Below are 20,903 nucleotides of genomic sequence, written 5' to 3'. Positions count from 1 at the left end.
GTCAAGTGAAGATGATGTACGAAGGGTCTGCTCTGCCATTGCACTGTCAGCCAAGAGTGGCCATAGGAGACCTTTGTATTTTAATTTATGCTTTCTCAGTCAGGCTGAGGAGCAGCAGCTGCTGCAGTAAGAGCAGAGAATGCATGGCTGTCAGCAGAGCACACAGGAGGGCAGTCCTTATGCCTGCTACCCTGTAGAGAGAAGAAAGATAGCAGGAAAAGATTTCCCCAGCAGGGACCCCTCACTGCAAAAACAGATTCTGCCTGGCAAGAGCAAAGGCTGCCCTCTTCAACCAGCCTCCACAGTATTGGTACACAGCAGAAGTGTAAAAACAGAAAGAACTATAAATAATATATATATACACACAGAGAAATGTACCTGCATATATATATAAACTAACATCCTAATGCACACTGCTCACATTTTATTTTATTAATTCTAGTAGGAATTACATTTCTAGCAATTACATATTTGGGATTATACCTAGCTTAAAGCATTACATCTATTTTGCAGCATGGGTTTGTTTCTCATTCAGCACAATCTATGATTATCAAAGACTGGGGCATTATCCAGAACACAGTACACAGCAAGCATCAAGGTGAGGGCAGACAGGGACCAACTCTTTGCTGCTGCCCAGAAAACATGAATTAATCCAATTACTCCATAAATATGCTATATACCTATATGGGGGTTTATGTATATATATATATATGAAAAGAACAAACTAAAAAAAAAGTGAAACAAAATAATAAACCAAACACATACAAAAATTAAGAAAACCAAAACTACCAACCAAACAAAACAACACACCTTTAAATGCTAAGCTTTTAAGTGATTAAAGTGTTCTGTTCCATTGTCCAAGCTGTCATTGAAGTACTTCTAAAATAGATCCCTATGCAGCAAACAAAACAGATTTCAGGCCAAATGTCTACTGAACTTTTCTCAGGCCTTTGTTAGGTTTCTTTTTGTTGTTGTTCTGTGGTTTGTTTTCTTTTCTTTTCCCAATGGAATCAGATCATGGACCTGGGCCCTGGGAACAAGGACTCAAAGACATTCAGAAGCATTCATTTATTATTTCTTAGTAAAACAAAAAGTCTTAGAACTCTGTAAGCTTTTGATTTGTTGCGAGGTTGGGTTTTTTGGGCTTCTGTTTTGTTTTTCCAAGCCTAATAAACTACCTTAAATCTGACATCAGCCTCTACATTGTCAGTTAGACTTAGAGGATCTGCGGTTTTTTGGTCAGAATCATACCATGCTGCTAACTTGCCTCTCTTGTCTTCTTTGTCAGACAGTAAATAGTAGTCACCTATTGCTACTTCAGCTTTTCTAACTACTCATGACGAGTAAGCAAGTCTCACATTTTATTTATCGTATGTCAAATGCTGTGGTATAATGAAGATGACTTCTATAAATTTGTCTTGATTAAAAATTTCCTTAGGGTACAACACGATCTTAGGGACTTAGGAATGTCATGCTTATACAGCACTGAAGACTCCACTGCAATGTCTTGGCCACTGATTTATGTTATGCAACACCTCAGCCTCATACCCTTCACACAACATTGGTTTCTGCTTCAGAGACAGCCTAGGCAGCACTCCACAAAAAGCCACAAATTTGCTTCTGGACTTTCTCAAGAAAATTTCCACCTTTCCTTCCAAAATAATGAATAAGTGCTCATTTGAGCTTCTGTGTTAAAGCTAACTACTAGAGTCTTCCGAAACAGTAATCAAAGGAAGCAGTCTGGTGCCTGCCCAACCTTTCAGATTCACCTACCCATCACAGAATTCTCATCCCTCATTACTGCTGAATAACAATCTGCCATAACCGGTAGCAGAATTAAATAAGAATTTTGGGAGTGTAGGCTTGCTTGTTTCTTCCTTTTGGGAGGCAAGGTGAAGAGAGGATAAAGGACAATAGTGCAGGCAATTGCAATCCTACATAAAAAACTGCCAACTACATACATAACTTGCTGTTAAACATGGTGTGGGCTGAAAATTGTTAATTCAGTAGAATGGAGGAGCTGTGTAAAGATCCAAGCAGGTCACTGGAAACTTAACACAGGCTTTTTCACCTGTGACACCCAGCTGCAGTTGCTGTGAACAGCAACACTTAGACCTCCAACATCTGTAATTCGACTATCCATACTGCAAAGAGGAAAGTATCCAAAATTTGTTTCTTAATGGTATTGTGTGTAAAAGCCAGGGGCAAGTTATGGCAGGGAGCAGATAAAAATTGTTTCAAACTACGTTTTCCTCATGGTTTCACAGAAGCTAAGCAGTTGAACATGAAAGTTAACTGACTCCAAGCTGCAGAATGCTTTATTCCATGCTTGTTGGAACTCTACCTTTCCCTAAAGTGAGCCAAAACTAATTGGGAAAATTGAGAACTAGATAATGGATATCATGTATTTCAGGAAGTCAGAGATTCAAGGGCCAACCTAATTCACAAAGAAAAATACATCTTGGGATACCAAACACAAAGATCTCAATTCTGGCTCTGAAAGGCTGACAATTCAGAGTGCATTCCCCAAGAATTACCACTTCCTACCTGCCTCATTCTTACATTTTTCACCAGCTGCCTACCGTTGACCACTGTTCTAAAGATACCTACCTTAGACCTTATTTCTGGTCCAGCATAATCACTACTACATTCTCTTTGTTGCACTTCTAGAAAGGTTCTTTGAGGACTGCCTTGACCTTGCTGCCTTACTTAAGTTCTCTTCTGTATCAGGAAACGCTTCAACCCAAATGTAACATTACATGTCAGGGAGAGAAGATGGGAAGCTCAACTAGAACACCTCCCAGCATACCACCCATAAAAGCTACAAAATGACTTTCCATCCAGCCCTGAGCAAGTTTTAACTCCTGTACTGTATCCAAAGGAAAGAATGTTCCATTTTATTTTAAATGCAAAATGCACCTTGGTAAAGGAAAACACTGTTATTTTAATATGATAATCTAAAAGAACTAAAATATACACTTAATTTCAGGTATAATTAAACTAATAAATTGACATCTTGAAAATTTCAGAGCCCCTTTTTTAAAGATCACAAAGTTACTTCCAATAATACTTTTGAACCTTCAACAATTACTCCTTTTGCTCCCAGTTTTTTTCCTGTCATGGCTTATTTTGTTATGAACATTTCACAAACAACACTTTCACAACCTCACCCTATTTTCATTCTGTACACTGAGAACTCATTTTGAAATTTCCTAACAGTTTACAAAGGTCATGAAGTCCAAATTGTTGGCATAATCCCAGGTTAAGAAAGAAGAATTTTGATTAAACACACAGTCATACCAAAGTTCAAAGGAGAAAGAAAAGAGTACATCTCTACCAGCCTTCAGTAAAGTCAGTAGAAACTCATACTGGCTCATACCAGACAACTTTTTCTGCATTGATGACTTAGTTTCCATTATTTCTGAAGTAGCTGTAGCTCTGCAGATTTCAACACACCTTTTCTAACTCAGCCTGGAGCTGATTAAAGGTATTAGACCTTGAAAACACCAGGGAAATGACAATCCATCCACCAACTTAAGAGCTAATTAAAATTAAGTATTTCCAAGGGAGATTGTTCCGCCTAGTGTTGGGGTTTTTTAGCTTCGGTCTGTCCACAGACATTTTTAATTTTGTCAAATATTAATTGCAGGGTTGGTGTTTGACATGGACAGCACATAGGAAAAAAAAAAAACACACCACATAGCTTAAATTCAAGTAGTTACATCAGTTTGGTGTTTTACTAGCAAGGTGGTCTCCTGATTTCCCTGATCAAATTCTTACCCAAGAGGAGCAGTTTTCCTCCCATGTCACCCTTCACCAGCCTCTCAGTTTGTTTAGGAAGTCATATATCTTACACTGCACACTGACACAAACTGCTTTGCCAAAGCCACCATCTTGAAATACTCTTAGACAAAACCATCAAACCTCCAAACTACCTTTGAATTGCATGGGACTCCAGCTGGAATACAAAACAAACCTTCAGAAGAATAGCTTTTTAATCACATCTTTTGTACCATACAAAACATAGCCCCTTATTTTTTATTAGAAAGAAAGTATTCTAGGTATTTAAAAGTTGTCAGCACATACAAAGCTAACAGAAATTGAGACTAGACAGACTTCAAAGAAATATTTTTCAATTCCTAAACTAAAGAATCAGATTTACATTTCTTTAAAGGTAAAAGGAAAGGTGACTTTTGCTGTCTACTTTTAACAGTAGTGAAATTACGGGTATGAGCAGAATCATAGAATTGTTACAGTTGGAAGGGACCTCTAGTTCCAACCCCACTGCAATCGGCAGGGACACCTCACACTAGATCAGGTTGCCCAGAGCCACATCCAGCCTGGCTGCAAAAACCTCCAGGGATAAGGCTTCCACCACCTCCCTGGGCAACCTGCTCCATCATCTCACCACCCTCATGGTGAAGAACTTCTTCCTAACATCCAATATGAATCTACCCATTTCTAGTTTCATTCCATTCCCCCTAGTCCTATCATTACTTGACACCCTAAAAAGTCCTTCACCAGCTTTCTTGTAGCCCCCTTCAGATTTCCCTTGATTTATATACATGGCTTCTTTTATGCTTTGTTTACAGAAATTTTTATGTGCCACACCAGCTTACTCAATAAGACACCATTAGCAGTAATAGAACACACTTCATGCAGAAGCCATTATCTTCAGCCTAAGTTGTTGTTAGAGTTCAGAAGCCGTTAATAAAACACAGTGATTTCTTACATGGCTAATGGCAGACCACATATGCAGAAGTACCTAACAGATGAGCATTAGTAACTCCACTACACACAGATTTATCATTAAGTTGGTGCTATTACATATATGCCTAGCAAAAGCAGGATTAGTACTCAATACAGTACTATGCATTGATACCTATGAAAAATTATAGTGGTGGACAGCTTGTTGTCCAGACCAGCTGTAAGGCACACCGCCTGCAGAAACCACTCGTGACATGGTATTTCAGCATATATAAAGCTATTTCACACAAGCACACTACTTACTCTACAACTAGAGAGAACATAGGCAGAGTCATCTGCAGTGGAGGAACTCTGCTTCAACAGCAGTTTTCTCAGTGCTGAAAGTACTAGAGTCACATGTAGCTCCTATTATTGAGGGGAAGCTTTCATTTAAAGGATCAAAATGGTCAGACAGGATGCTTACTCCAAGATAGGAATTAGCAGAAACGCTGCCTGATTGGCTCCACTGTTCTCTGCCAGAGTTTTTTGTGGGTGGTTTTTTTTGGTTTGTTGTTTTTGGGGGCGGGGGGGGGAGGGGGGTTTGGGTTTTTGGATTTTTTTGTTAGATTAGTGTATCACTTCATCAGCTCTTAGCTGCTTAGGCAACTGAAGTAATTGCTGTGGCTTTTTTTAAAGTCTTTTGATTACTTTGTTTGGGGACCTCTTTGAGCTTTCCCACTCCCACTCTTTTTTGCTTTTTAAAAAAAGACATTGCTTGAAAGCCAATTACGCAGCTGCCACCAAGTGATTCCCATTGAAGTCAACAGGAGCTACACTTATGCAAGAGTCCAAGCATTTACAGTGCTGAAAGCCTCTGTGCTCTATACCCTAAGTGGATGGAGGCAAGCTATGCAGGAGGCTCATTCAAAATTAATACTACATCAGGAAGTGGATGAGAGAGGGGGAAGGCACTTAATAATTGATCCCCAGCTAGGTTTTTGTGAATTCTGAAATGCCTTAATGCGTATGTCTGATTTGGTTTGCCTTTTCTGTGTTTGTTTGTTTGTTCATTTGGTTTTCAACACTGTCTTTAAAGTTCTATTAACAGAGTGAAACAGTAAGAAAGCTCTTAAGTGACACTTTGATAATAGCTGCAGAAAAATATCTAGCCAGAAGGCAACATGAAGGTGGAATAGAAAGCAGGTTTTATTTAGACTAAGTACTACTACCTTCTCACTTTTAGATTACATTCTCAAAGTCAAACACTTTCTGCTTTATGAATAAATGGCCCCTTCTGTGAGAGGTTACAGGTTTCTTTTCTCCACACCATTTATACAGAAATTCAGTCCTACCCCAGAATGCAGTCAAAATCCATCCTTCCAATTTACAGTGTCCTTCAAACTCAAGCTAGAAGTCTAATCCCATTCACCTGAACAATTTTGACAACACAGCTACAGCAAAATTCTTCTACTTTGCTCTATAATTATCACCTGCAGTTATTTCAAGGACAAGATACAGGGTGGAACAAGGTAGAGCCTTTTAGAGTAAATAAAAATCTGACCCTCATACACTAAGGAGATTTAAAGAGCAGTACTCATTGAAGTTCTGATAGGTCTTCCAAAGATATAAAGAGTCCAACCAGTTCCCAACTTAAAACAGAACTTCACGGTAGGCTTCTATAAAGGCAGCAGCAACAACCACCAGCCTACTCAAGTTCAGTGCTGTACTGCAGCCACAGCTAACATCACCGAGATCCTGTTCAAGAGCAACAAGGCTTCCATGTGGTTCAAAGAGGAGACCCAGCACAACCCCCAAATCTCTGGTGACCATGCCAGTCTCTATCATAGCCCCATCCATTCCACCTCAACTGATTTTATATGGCTTAAGTCCAGCAGCAATTGTTTATGAAGCTGAAATATGAAATTCTGTATATCGTGTACAATATTGATATTCACCAGTCTTACGGTTTGACACATTAACTAAAGGAGGATTATCTCTGCAGATGGTCTTGCACTAACACTGAGGTTTGCTGTTTCAAAAGGAGATGCTTCCACATTATATTGGGAAAAGGCACACGTTTATGGAAGAAAAGTTGTTTGGCAGGTAGGAACAAGTGCCTTATAAAATAGTACCAAAAAAGCCAGTGTGTTTTTTTTTACTTCTGCTTCCAACTTCCCTGTGGACTGGTGGCTGGACTCCAGTAAGAGAGCCAGCAAACTGCCCTGTAGAAAGCTTTTCCTCTCAAAGCATGGCAGTGACAACACAGGGGCTCCTGTGGGCTAAAGGCACAGAACCCAGCTGAGGTTCCAATTCCAGATGACAGGAATAAGAACAGGCACAAACACACAGCAAAAAAAAAAAAAAAAAGGACTACCTTGGACAAGGGAACAAGAGAGAACAGCCTCTTTGCACTAGGACAGAGCACAAACCGAAAGGACCACAAAACCAACAAGAATCAGGCATGGTAATTTATCTAGGCAGTAATCAGATGCTATTGACAAGAAAACCACAGCCGAGTTGAGTATATCACAGCTGTCACTGAGCAAGCATGACATTTAAAATCGTACATGAAACTCTGGATGATAGCAAGCTCACCTGTTCACAAACTTCTGGGATGGGGAAAGCAGAAGGCAAAAGCTACTGTTGCCTACAGCTGTCAGAGATCAGCACTGTGACCATTTGAGGCTGTGCCTTTAAGGAAGGGGCGCACTGGCTAAGAGTTTATAAAATATTTTGGTATTCTAAACTAATTTCATTGGTAGGATTCTGGAAGGTAAGGTCTTGGACCCAGGGGAGCTGGGACTTTCTCTCAGTCTTCCTTTATCTGCTCTCCCTTTTGGCTGGACTGCTTCTGGGCTTCTGGCCAACTAACAGATAAGAGATACTAACTCCTGTACCAGGCCTCTTTTTTTTTTTCCTGCCCTGCTAACCACCCTTGTCTCTTTTTTCTACCTCTTTGGGGGCAGAAGGGAGGTAGGGGGGTGAAGGGGGCACAGGGGGAAGCCCCCTCTGTTGGGGGTCTGGTTTCTGGTTGAGTTCATTTGCTGTATATTCCTGTATATATTGTAAAATACCTGTATTTGTGGTGTTACATATAATCTGCTTCCTATATATGCTTGTAAATATATAGTCTACTTTTTTCTCCGACTGGGTTTAGCTGTGGCTTCTTACTCAGTGGGGGAAGGAAAGCGGAGCCTTTCCTTTCAACCCACCACAAGCACCTTTGCAAAACAGCTGATAGGGGCTCATGAATATATGGGGGATAGAAGAGTACCTCCAAAAGGAGACAAAAATGGTCAGATAGACATTACAACTCATCTACCTGCTACAGTGACCAGAACTCTTCTGCATCAGTTTCATCAAGTTGGTATCTGTTTCCTTTAATAGGCAAGGCTATTAACCACATCTGCTCAGGAGCCACTTCTTTTCCCACAGGCATGAGTGATTTGAGAAAAATGAAGAGCAGAGGTTAGCAAGGATGTAACTATGTGAAAATGTAACTAGCTTATGCTCGTGAGTCAAATACACAAATTACCTGCACAGAAAAGATTCTGCCGAATAAAACACTGGTTCATAGATCACCACAAACCTTTAGACTACCTAGGCAGCAGGTTTGCCTATCTTCAAATTAACAGGACATCTTATAAGAGGAAGACTGCTTATACGAAGAAGAAAATTAACTCAGCTCCATGCAGCTGAAGTGGGAACACTACTGGTGACTATGCCACAGCTCCTGGCAACATCACAACAGTGGAATACAGCCAGAGGAATATCAATGCAAAAAGTCCTTCTTTGCAGGTAACACTTAGATGGGTTTCCACTCTCTTCAAGTCCCGCTTTTAAGTATGAAAATCAATGAACCAGTGCTCCAGCAAGTCAGGAATTATTTTTTAATACATTATTCTATATACAACTATGTGTGCATATAAAAACATATACATGCATTTCCAACATTAAATGCATACTCACCTTTTGTTTCCAACAAAGCCATCAAAAAGAATACTAATTTGGAATAGATGGTTATGACAAACTCTCTTCAGAGACACCATCTGCCAGCCTTTCCAGTGGGCAACTCCAATAGAATAGAATAAACCAGGTTGGAAGAGACCTTTGAGATCATCACGTCCAGCCCATCATCCAACACCATCTAATCAACTAAACCATAGCACCAAGCACCCCATCCAGTCTGCTCCTAACCACCTCCAATGATGGCAACTCCACCACCTCCCTGGGCAGTCCATTCCAATGGGCACTCTCTCTATGAGGAATTTCTTCCTAACATCCAGTCTAAACTTCACCGGTGCAGCTTGAGACTGTGTCCTCTTGTTCTGGTGCTGGTTGTCTGGGAGAAGAGACCAGCCCCCACCTGTCTACAACCTCTCTTCAGGTAGTTGTAGACAGCAATAAGGTCTCCCCCGAGCCTCCTCTTCTAACGTGGTGTTTGGAATAACATTGATGGGAAGGAAAAGAAACCAGAGAGGTAGATAATGGAGCTCTCCGCTTCAAGTTTAAATTCAGTTCACATTACAATGAATTTGGTAGACAAGTATTGTTTGCTCTTTCTCCAGCATCTCTGAACAATTAGATAATCAGAAATCTTACTGAAGCAGAGAATATCAAAGTCAACTGAAGGAATGTTCCAAGTAGCATGTATGTTGACATAATACTCCTCAGACTCATAATTAATAACACAGAATCATGCCTGATGCCTCTGTGTACTCCACAGTCCGAAACCACTTTGTTGAAACATGCCATGCTTGTACAATCACTTTAAGCTGATCTATACAAGGAAAGAAGAATTCAATTCTGACATCTACCTGTGCTTCATTCTCGCAGCCAAACAGTAATAGAAATTGACCCAGATCAGAGTTCTCAGTCAGATCTGGCAACTGACTGCTATCTGAAGTTGTGCTTGCACATTTGGTTCTGCAGCCTTGCGCTAGCCTTCACCACTTGCAGCCCCCTGCTCTCACTTTTACACCAGAATTTGCAAGGTAGTACACCAAAACCAGTCATAAAACCACTGCCATAAAAAAGGCAGGAAGGGGCCCTGCCAGTCACAGGTCCTGCCAGTCATTCACAGAGGAAAGACCGAGTTAGACTCCTAAGAAAGTAGCAAGATTACACATCTTCCGGGATTTCCACAGAAAGAGAAAGACACAAGATGATGATTGTGATATCAAGCAATATGGATCACAAACTAGACCTCAGTTATTCTTTGAACTATAATCATACTTTTTTAATTTACATATGCATATTTCTACAGCCTTCACATAAGTGAGACAGCTGAACTTTCCCCTACCAATTAATTATGTAACTCCTTAAAACACAGGGCTTCTGATTTCACATTTTTTTCTTCTTAATCATTTTAATTATATATTTAATTAATTGTTGTCAGACTGGTGGAATTCACACATTCCTTTAGTTATATGCCCACGTAACTGGCATTCAGAAAGACAACTTCAACAAAATGCTGTATTTTTCCTACACGGAGAAGGGAACCCTTTTGGGTTTGTGTTTCAATGGCAAAAATGAAAATAAATAAAAATCTGAAACCCCTGTTTAGTGCAAAGTAGAATACCCCAGTATACTCCCAGCTGAAAGTGGCCTAAGATACTTGCAGCCTGGCAGGATTCAATGCTTTGAATTGTCACCCTTTCCAAATTCTGTTCTGTGCCCTGAAACACACTAACCACACAGCACTGCAAAAATAAACTTGAGTTCTTCCACAAGGTGACAGTTAATTGAAGCACGAAATGAAGCAAAAACACCTTTGTCATGTATTACCTGTAAACTTTTTGCCTCAGCCTCTCTGCTTTTATGTATAAACAATTTAGAGCACATAGAGGAAATCCCCTTCAAGCTCTTTTTCATTACAGCCAAGTGGAAAACAGAACAGAAAAGATGCAATTCAGTGAGAGGCAAGCACAGAGAACCTAGCCTCACAAAGATAAACATATGCCCTGTGCATGGGTACTATAAAGCAAAAGTGTCTGACCAGAAGAACCTGTGATGCAAGCTCTGACAAAATGAACAGACAACCAGGTGGATCTGCCAGTGGTGACACCCCACACCAAGTGCTGCTGTGTCTTTGCTTAGGGTACCAGAAGTCACTCAAGGGAGCCTGCCCTCTTAATACAAAAGAAAGGCCTGACATTAAAAGAAAGTTCTGCATCACAGAACAATTGCCCCTAAATCAGACTAAATTAAGACAGACTCTCATTAAATGTAAGCTATTAACCTAGTAGGCTGAATTATTGCAAGTATCCTTGCAGTCTCATTTATATCATATTTACTGTCCTATAGAAGTAGCTTACTGGAGCTATGACAGCACATATACTCAAGGTTTAAGCCATGAACACTATATTCAGGAAAACAAAACAGAAGCCTCTATGAACCAAAAATATTTCATATCTCTAAAGGTATCTAGTCTTCGTTTCATTCTTTCTTTGAATACAATACTACAAAGACTCACCAAGCACTTTTAGGCCATTGAGGAGGAAGATAAACATATTTTGGCCTGGAAGAGCCATAATAATTTTTCCCAGTTCTTTGGGAAATTGACAGTTCATTCCCAAGATCCTCTGTGTGTGCTAAAATACTTATTCTGAATGCTGTCCAAAGGAAAGTGACTGGAAAGCTGAAACATTAGCTGAAGAGATTGATGCATATTAAAATAAATACTGCTACTGCCGTATTTTATACAGCTAAAGGAGCAGGATCTGACTGGTTTTATCATCTCCACAAGTCAGGCCATCTGGAGGTTATGAGATCACTCTGAGTCAGAATTTGATACCAAATCAAGCATCCCTGACTAAAAGCCACAGTGTGTTAGTGGCATTTCTAAATGCCAGGGCAAGAGGAAGGCTGGACTGCTCTAGATCTTTGTATACCTTACAGAAGCAGCTATACAAATGTACCAACAGTGACATCCACCCACAGCAATTACATCTGTAAAAAGTCCTGCTGAAATCAGTGAAAACTGATATTCATTGTGACCCATGAGTTAGGATAATTTTTGGCATGAGAGGCAGCAGAAACAACAAAAACAAACCAACCAAACAAAAAGAAAGAAAGAGATGGTTTCCAAACTCACACAATAATACAATGGAAAAGAAACAAATAAGGCCTTAAAGCAATAATCTATGTTTTCCTGAATTCTGCACTGGCAAACTACAGTAAAAATCACTGAGCTTTATTGAGTTGCAACAGTATTCGCAAATTTTTAATAGGAAAAAAACAGAAAGTGGTACAAGAGTAGAAGTCACTAGGATGTGCTAGCTAATAAAGTTAGATATTTAGAAGAATTTAACAAATTATCATACTGGAAGACATTTAAATGGTTACTGCTGACTGACATCTGGACCATCATTAACAGAGCTAGGTTATTTCAAGAGATGTTCAGCTTCTTGCTCTGGCCCACACCAATAAAACAATCACAGGCTTGACAGGCTACTACCCATGCATCTGAGAAACATGCTGCATATTCTGAGGAAAGCATGAAAGCTGATTCTATCCTATAGAACTATGGTTTAGGACTGGGTCAAAAATACTCTCTCACCCCTCCAGTTTTAATTGGAATCAAAACATTATATTCCAAATGCTTACAGCAAATCTGCTGTTGGTTAATGAAGTAAAAACTGTTGAAATACCTAGACTAAGCATTCAGCAATGTATCACCTTCCTGCTCCAACTGTGTAATTTCTAGAACACTGGTGACACAAAGAGTTTAGAATGCATTTTCAACAAGAAGTCTATTTGTAGGAATGGGACTTAAAAGAAAAGGAAGTGTTTTACTAACTGTAAGCCCAAGTTTCTTATCCTCTACTAATCACTGGCTACTGTGTCTTAAACAGTTTAAAAAATAAAAGTAGTACCCCAGGATTATTGTAATCTATGGAAGTAGGTCTTTGAGAGTGTTCCTCAAGAGCATACTAAATACATGCTTTCTGTCTCCTACATTTTCCTTTTTTCCACTTCCCCACCCCCCCAAAAAAAAAATCAATAGTAAAACCAAAAATTAAAACAAATAAAATAACTCAAACAAAAACTCCAACAGCACACAAACCAAACAGCCGCCTTCTCCACACTGTTGATATGAAAATTACCCTACATATATTCCACTTTTTTTTTAAAAAAGGCATAAAACCCCCTTTCATGTCCAGTATAGCTCATGCTTGATTTCTCTGTGTGCCTATTACACCATACACTGTAGCTGAATATGGACATAACATAATAAATAAACCAAAGAGTTTACCATGAAGAAAATGTCTGAATCAAGGTGCCATGTCCACCTTCAAATATTACAGAACAAGAATCTGTTGCCTTTATTAAGAAGACACTATCAACAAACAAAGATGGAGGAACTGGGACCAATGGTAACTTGGTTTTACACACACAAATAGGTACAGAAGTGTTCTGTTGGGGCTGCCTGTAATCTGAGTGTCATTCACATGCATCAGCTTTTCTCCAGCTGGCACAGTAAATCTTCAGAATTAACTCCTCACTTTGAGATAGATGTGCCACCAGGTAAAACTTACTATGACAATTCAATCAAGGTGGAAGACTTGTAAATACATTTACCACACTAATTTTTAATACAGAAGACAAGCATGTAAGCTGCATTTGATAGTTTCAGTAACATTCACTTGCAGTATGCTGATACTAAACATGAGAAGTCACATAGTTAATAGTCACAATAGTCACATAGTTCCTGTGCCCTTATGCTTCCTCCATCTTTTGTAACTAAAAACTTCAAAAGGCTTAAAACAATAACATATTGACAAACACCTTTTGGCAAAACAAATACTTTGGATAAAGGAAACAGATTCACCACATTCCTTATCTATTTCTTTTTGTTATAACCAATGACACAGCCTGCCACAAAAGTTACAAGGGAAGGCAGAGCAAGGAAAATTTTTTTATTCCGAGGATGACCTCTACAAATATGGAACACATCCTGTGGAGCCAGTACATCTATTGTACTTTTGTATGCATTTGAAGGAGTGGGGTTACATCTGCTGAAAGAAATACTAAGGAATTGAGGAATCTCAAGCTCACAACAATGCACCCATTTCATCAATACATACATCACAACCTCACACTATTGTAATACAGTTGCATATTTTCCCCAAACAGGCATTGTTCTGTTTCTGGCAGGACCACTTGTGAAATGTTCACAGTATCACCAAGGTTGGAAAAGACCTCAAAGATCACCAAGTACAACCTGTCACCACAGACCTCATGACCAGACCATGGCACCAAGTGCCACGTCCAATCCCCTGTTGAACACCTCCAGGGATGGGGACTCCATCACCTCCCTGGGCAGCACATTCCAATGGCAAATGACTCTCTCAGTGAAGAACTTTCTCCTCACCTCCAGCCTAAACTTCCCCTGGTGCAGCTTGAGACTGTGTCCTCTTGTTCTGGTGCTGGTTGTTTGAGAGAAGAGACCAACCCCTTCCTGGCTACAACCACCCTCCACGTAGTTGTAGAGAGCAATGAGGTCTCCCCTGAGCCTCCTCTTCTCCAGGCTAAACAATCCCAGCTCCCTCAGCCTCTCCTCATAGGGCTTGTGCTCAAGGCCTCTCCCCAGCCTCGTTGCCCTTCTCTGGACATGTTCAAGAGTCTCGATGTCCTTCTTAAACTGAGGGGCCCAGAACTGCACACAGTACTCAAGGTATGGCCTAACCAATGCAGAGTACATGGGCACAATGATTTCCCTGCTCCTGCTGGCCACACTATTCTTGATGCAGGCCAGGATGCCATCGGCCTTCTTGGCCACATGGACACACTGCTGGCTCATGTTTAGGCAGCTGTCAATCAGCACCCCCAGGTCCCCCTCTGTTTGGCAGCTCTCCAGCCACTCTGACCCCAGCCTGTAGCTCTGCATGGGGTTGCCGTGGCCAAAGTGCAGCACCCAGCACTTGGATGTGTTGAACGTTGCCCAAGTTATCTAAGCTAAGAATTATTTTTTTTAAAATAAATGAATTTTTAAAAAATTAAAATCACTTGATCACAAAAGGGCAAGAGAGAGAGTGAACAGAATGCTTCCACTTCACTGCAAGGGCATCTTCCCAATGGCATTTTTGAAAGATCAAATGCTACAGAACACATCCTATTGATTTTATTTTTTTCAAAACATTGTGGCAAGGGAAAATTACATAACCAAAGCTTCCTTGTGGATATCAGAAAACCAGCTGACAGCAGAAAATTAACTTCTGCCTCTCTGAAAACTATCAACAATGTACAAAATTTGATAAACAATCTATTTGTCCATTAAAGGTCAGTGTGCTTTTCCAACACTTTCCCAATAATACGCTTATATAACCTTATTCCGTTTTCTTTCCACTATATTCCTGTAATTCAGAACACTATTTAGACTCCCATATGACTGGCATCAAAATCAGCAGATGCCAAGCAAATTAAAACACAAATTATGACTTGTAATATGCTGATGTATTATAATGGCAGCATTATCTCAACTTGGAGTGAATCATCAGATTAAGCACAGGTTTCCGAGGTGTCAGTGCTTTTTATACGTCTTTCCCATTAGGCTAGAGTCAGTGGAATCAAGCGTGGATTGAAATTCAGAGTTAAGCAATATTGCATATTCAGTTTCTGTAAAGTAAAATAAAGCACAAAATGCAATTTAAAACAGTTCTTGGAATTAAAAGTCAGCTTAGCACTATCCTGCAGAAGTGTAACAGGAAAGAAGGGAAAATGGTTCTTGCCTTTTCAGAAGCATGGTGGCCTACTTTTACTTTTTGCATTGTACCTTTGATATTGTTCTACGGGAAGCAGGAGAGAAGGCACAGGGATTTTTTTGTTTTAACTAAAGAAGAATGTTTTCTGTCAACTTACATTAAGGCTGCAGTTCTCATCTAAATCCAATTACATTATGGTTTACCCAGACAAAGACATAAAGGCTCATTAAAAAACACTGTGTTCCATCACCCTGAAAAGGTAGCAAACAATGTGGTGCTTTTACACAGGCATTATGCTAGTCAAGTTAAAGCTCAGGTGTGTGTCCTGATGAACAACTAGCTGAAGAGCAGCAGCTGAGCAATGGAAAGGGAAGTATAATATTAGGTCCTAACTTATGATTTGAATGTATTTGTGCCTATTTAGTCTTACTTTGGCAATGCTCAAGCGAAACTCTTTGCCATGGAAGCATAGTACTTTCATTAAATAAGTTGCTCTGAACAAACACTTCCAGCATATTTACCAACTTAAACAGTGAATTTTCAAAAACCTTAATCTTGCAAATACACCTAGAACACGAATTATGTATAGACTCAGCAGACAATATTGTCTTCTGCAACAGTAAGAAACTCGTAGTTAGACAGTGACACATTACCAGGGGTGGTGTAAGACTGAGAACTATCTCCTAAAGAGCATACAATCACCTTTAATTACAACTACTTGTAGAACATTAGAGTGTAACTTTCCCATATTCGGTATTTCAGTAATTCAGTTGTGTTTAAGATATAAGAGACCAGCACAAAACCAATAAATTGACAAAAAGGTCTGATAATTTGCCTATACTATAAAGCCTCCAATTCTTTATCTTCAATGTGAGTAGCATATACAATCATTTACCATGTATTTTCAGCAGATCTATGCTATTCCTCTGCTCCTTGTAACTCACTTCTCTTTGAGTCCATTGTTTTACAACGCAAATAGAGCATTTTGCCATTTACTTACAAAAACATTATAACAGGCTGTGTTAAAAAACACCCCTAAGTGCTCTGTAGAAGTTTTAACAACCATGTTATACCTATCTCCATGCTTGCAAGATCTCTGGAGAGTGTCACAGAGTTAATACAATGATCTCTTCACCATTTCAATTTATTTACAATGACTAAATCAGTGACTATTTTTGATTATCACTTTATGTGAACAGGCTATCAAACCTGCAATCTTCATTTCCAGCTTTTCTGGCCCAGTTTCATGATATAATCACTGAAGGGTTTGCTATTAATTCTGTAAAAACAACATTAAAAGATATTCTATGAGAGTAACTGCCTATGTTTTCACTCCAAATCATGACAGACGTGGTAATAAATGCAAGCTTCCTTATAAAGAATTACAATGTTCTGAAGAAATGTTAAAGTCCTCTAACGTGCTTTCTCTGTGAATTTGAAGAAGTTTAGCTAAGGATACAAATGAGAGGATTAGCATTTTGCAAAAGGGGAAACCTGTAAGCAAGTGCCACACATCAAGCAAATGGCAGAGCAGGCAACATACTCAGGTTTTCAGATTAGCAGGATATATAACTTCCTATAGACTGACAGCGCCTGAAGGCACAAGGTAAGGCATTTATGTGTATTTCACCATAATTTCCCTCTTTTCGTCAAAGGACCCGGCACACAAGTGCTCCTCATGCTACTCTCTCTCCTGCTGAAAAGCATCTGTGATCACAGGAACATGTGCCCAGGGCAATCAAAATGAAAAAACAGACAAGCAAAAAAAAGCATGACAAACTCAGCCACTTAAAACCAAGAGAACAGTGCAGTAAAAACAACTACTGTAAGGTTCGTATACTACAAAGCTTGCAACCAGCCATCTCCACAGGTCAGCCAAGTAAACACTGACATAAAACCACAATCAACAGCACTCTAAGCAGCCTACCTTTTTGAGTATAAAAGTGTAATTAATCAAAACTCCCATTCTTCCAAAACACCCTCTTCAGGCATCTTTGTCAGGAACACAGACACGAGGCTAGCTGTGAATACCTGCTAGCCATAAAACCACCCTCCTCTATTCTCACCAAGGTGACAATCACAAAGCTCAGCACTGGTTAGAAGGCTTCCTCTCCTCTCTTCTTTCCCCATCTTCATCCATAAAACTTCAACGCGGGGCTTTAAATTCTTTTTCCCAATTCACCTTTCTAGTCCAAAGAAGCCACTTCACCAGATATGCACTCAACGTGCCCTCAAAAACCCTCTAAATCACGTTTAGTCTACCTGAGAGTTTGTGCACGTTTCTCATTGCTAAATGCAATCATGAAAAGAGGGGGTTGTACACCTAAGAGTCTTCACCCAACTTTAACGCTCTATGCAGAAATAAAATGTCTTCATTTATGTGAGAATGCTCAACCCTTCCCTCTGTGTCTAAGAAATTCGGCATATACAGCCAAAGTCAGCTGCTTCTTTTTCAAGCCCAACACATTGAGAAGATGCTAGAAATACTATTACATGCAGCTTACATTACACTATACAGTTCTGCCTACTCTTCCAGCCAGTGCTATAATGGTGCAACAAGATACAGTGCAGACAGGCGAACAAACAGCAGCACAGCCAAGAATCCCAGCAAATGCCCAACCAAGCCTCCCATGCGCTCACACTTGAGGGATGGGTGGAAATGCTGCTTCCTCCCGTCCCCCATCCTATTAATGCTACTATTACTACTACGCGGTAATTGCTAATCATAATAATACCCGTGCCACACACAACCTCGTCATTGTGTAATCATTGCCTTAAACAGCACTGTCCAGAGAACATAAGCTATGATTTTTACGGGGTTTTTAAAATTATTTTTAACGTCACAAAAAAACATACTGATCAATTCGTTCTCCAGGCCTGGGTGTCTGGCTGCTCCCTCCCCCACAAAGCAGAAGAGGGGGAAGGAAGAAGGAAGGAGGAAGGGAGGGAAAAGAAAAAGAAAAGCACCGAAACCCTTTTCGCACCTTCAACAAAAGCAGTTAGGAGGGCCGGAAAAGCAGAGGCGGCGGCAGGTTCGGAAGGTGCAGGAATGCAGCACGCCAACTTGCCCCAGGAAGGGCTGCCCGGAGCCGGCCGTGGGGGCCCAGACGGCGGCACCCCCGGCCTCGCGCCCCCGACAGTCCCGCTCAAACCCCTCGTCGTCGGCCTCGCGCCCAACTGTCACGCGCGAGCCCCGGCTCCGCTGCTCCGCGTTCCCCGGTTCTCATTCCCGGCCGTGCCCAGCCCGGGAGCAGCGGCGGGGGAGGAGAAGGTGGCAGATAAAGACACGAAGCGCCGTGCAACCGGCACACTTACCCAGAAAATGACATTGAAGCCGAAAATGAAGTATTTGATGCAACAACTGACTTCAGGCCCCTTGTAGTGCTTCCCGGACATCCTCTGTGCTCATGAAGACACTTTGCTCGCGGCCAGGGTGAGAACCAAAGCGGGGGAGGGGGAGAATGCAAAAATGGGGAAAAGAAAGAAAAAAAAAAAAGGGACCAAAAAAAAAAAAAGAAAAAAAAAAAAAAGAGAAGGGATGAAATAGATGGAAGGGGAGCTGGGGGCGGCGCGGCGGAGAGAGCTCAGCGCCGGCTGCGCGCCGTGGGGAGATGCGGCAGGAGCGGCTCAGCGGCTTGTCGGCTCCGACTTGCCGGGCGCCGGGGACAGCCGGCGAGCAGCTCCCACCTCCTCCTCCTCTTCTCCCGCATGGAGGAGGCCTCGGCTACTCGCGGCGGGAGGGGGGAGAGAGAGGAGAGGGGCGGCCGCCGGAGAAGGAGATGGCGGGCAGAGGCGCGGAGCTAACCACAGCCCGGCGCTGCCCTGACGGAGCCGCGAGCTGCCACCACCCGCCCCGAGCCCGCTCGCGCCGTCCCTCCCCTGCCCCCACAACGGCAACGGACACCGCGCACACCCTACCCACAGGAGAGGAGGGCGGGGAAAAGCCGCCACTGGTCGGCCCCGCGGCGTGATTGGCGTCACACCGCTCCAATAGCGCTGCACGGTCCCCGACCCTAGGCGCCCCCCTGGAGGCGGGGTAAGGGGGAGCTCCGCGGCGCCCCCTTCCGCCGTGGCGAGCGCTAGGGGAGGGTTGCGCGGCCCGGTGGAGGTGGAGAGAAGCGGATTTGGCGAGTGGCGCGGGCGTCATGTTTCTCGCTTGGGGGCTGATGGCATGGGGGCTGTGCCCGCCGGCCTTTGTCTGCGGCAATGAGGGCGGAGGGCGGCCTGGAGGCTGCCACCGCCGCGGTCGAGGTTACATAATGGGGCCAGCGGGCCTCAGGGTGGCTATTGGATCGGCCGTGTCGGGTAGCCCTCGCGTGGGGAGGCTGTCAGTGGGGTGGGTGTTCGAGCCGCACCTGTCAGTGCCAAGGTAAACGCAGCTCGTTTTGGTGCCGGTGAGGAGGAACCGTATCGTGAGCATGTCTCTTTGAAGGCTTGTAAGTCAAAGGCGAGGTTTCTTCTATTCTTCCTGCGACACCTCCTTCGGCTGAGCCCCCGGCGAGCGCTCCATCCGCCCCTACCTTGCTGAATCTCGGGAGATGCCAGACGGGTAGGCTTCCTGCCTACTGGGGGCTGACACAGACCGGCCGGCGCGGGGGCAGTGGGGAGTAACACAGGCTGGCTGCTGTGAGGACAGCGGTCCGTGGCATGCACAGGGAGGAGGGTAGTTCTAGAAGAAGTAAGCCTAGAATTTTACTGGAGAGGTTATTCTGAATGGGTGTCTTTGGATCACCTCAAGCATGAACTTATATGCACTACACAGAGGAACGCATGAAGAACTATTTTACAATGTTTATTAGAGTTTGTATTTATCGCACGGCAAATCTATGGTGTACAGGGCAGTTGTAAAGTTACGTGACTTAGGTGTATGCAGATGCTATTGGGGAAGGCAGAGTACACATGGGCTGGTGCTAACCACGTAATGAACAGCTGATAAATATCATTTTAATGTTTCAAGTGTTTAGAGCTTCCTGGTCCAGTGGTAAGTGCAATACTTTTAATTCAAAAGATAGAAGACATATTTGTAATAAATTGTTTCCAACTCTACAGGGCTGCAAGATAAACACACTTCAAAAGTAGGGTATTGTTAGAACTACAAAGGACAGTCTTTGGTTGAGGATGGCTTCAAGTTGGTGATGGGGCCTTGGCCATGTATCTCTGTAGAGAGAAAAAGTATTTGTCGGGGTAGATGTTAAGAAGAAAAAGCATCTGCCAAAATGGATCTATGACAATAACCAGTGTTATTGGTAAATGAATTAATGCATAGTGTCTGTACAATTTCACTCTGATTATGACGATACACATGATTACCACATGAGTAATAGACAGAGAGGTAACATTCAAATATTGCTAATGCTGTGTCTTTGTAAGGCCATCCAGTGGAAGAGGGTAGAACAGGGTGAATGATCAGTAAGAGCACATTACCAGTAGGGTATGATAATGTATTATGTTAAGGTGCTGTTTTTACAAGTGGCTTCAAATATTGGTGACAACCTGTACAAACATTTAATA

General features: G+C 41.9%; 1 protein-coding gene across 1 annotated transcript in view; it reads right to left on the bottom strand.

Annotated features, from left to right (window-relative positions):
• Positions 1 to 18,880, bottom strand: part of TSPAN5 (tetraspanin 5) — an 84,948-nt gene extending 66,068 nt beyond the window's left edge. Inside the window, exon 1 of the mRNA XM_009901444.2 lies at positions 18,708 to 18,880. Within this exon, the coding sequence (XP_009899746.1) occupies positions 18,708 to 18,788 (81 nt within the window). The 5' untranslated portion in view covers positions 18,789 to 18,880. The remainder of the gene's footprint in view (positions 1 to 18,707) is intronic.
• Positions 18,881 to 20,903: the final 2,023 nt, after the last annotated feature.

This window comes from Dryobates pubescens, chromosome 1 (assembly GCF_014839835.1).
Source record: "Dryobates pubescens isolate bDryPub1 chromosome 1, bDryPub1.pri, whole genome shotgun sequence".
In the NCBI taxonomy this organism is placed as follows: domain Eukaryota; kingdom Metazoa; phylum Chordata; class Aves; order Piciformes; family Picidae; genus Dryobates; species Dryobates pubescens.
The sequence above is the reverse complement of the archived record's forward strand: the minus strand, read 5'-3'. Positions and strand labels throughout refer to the sequence as shown.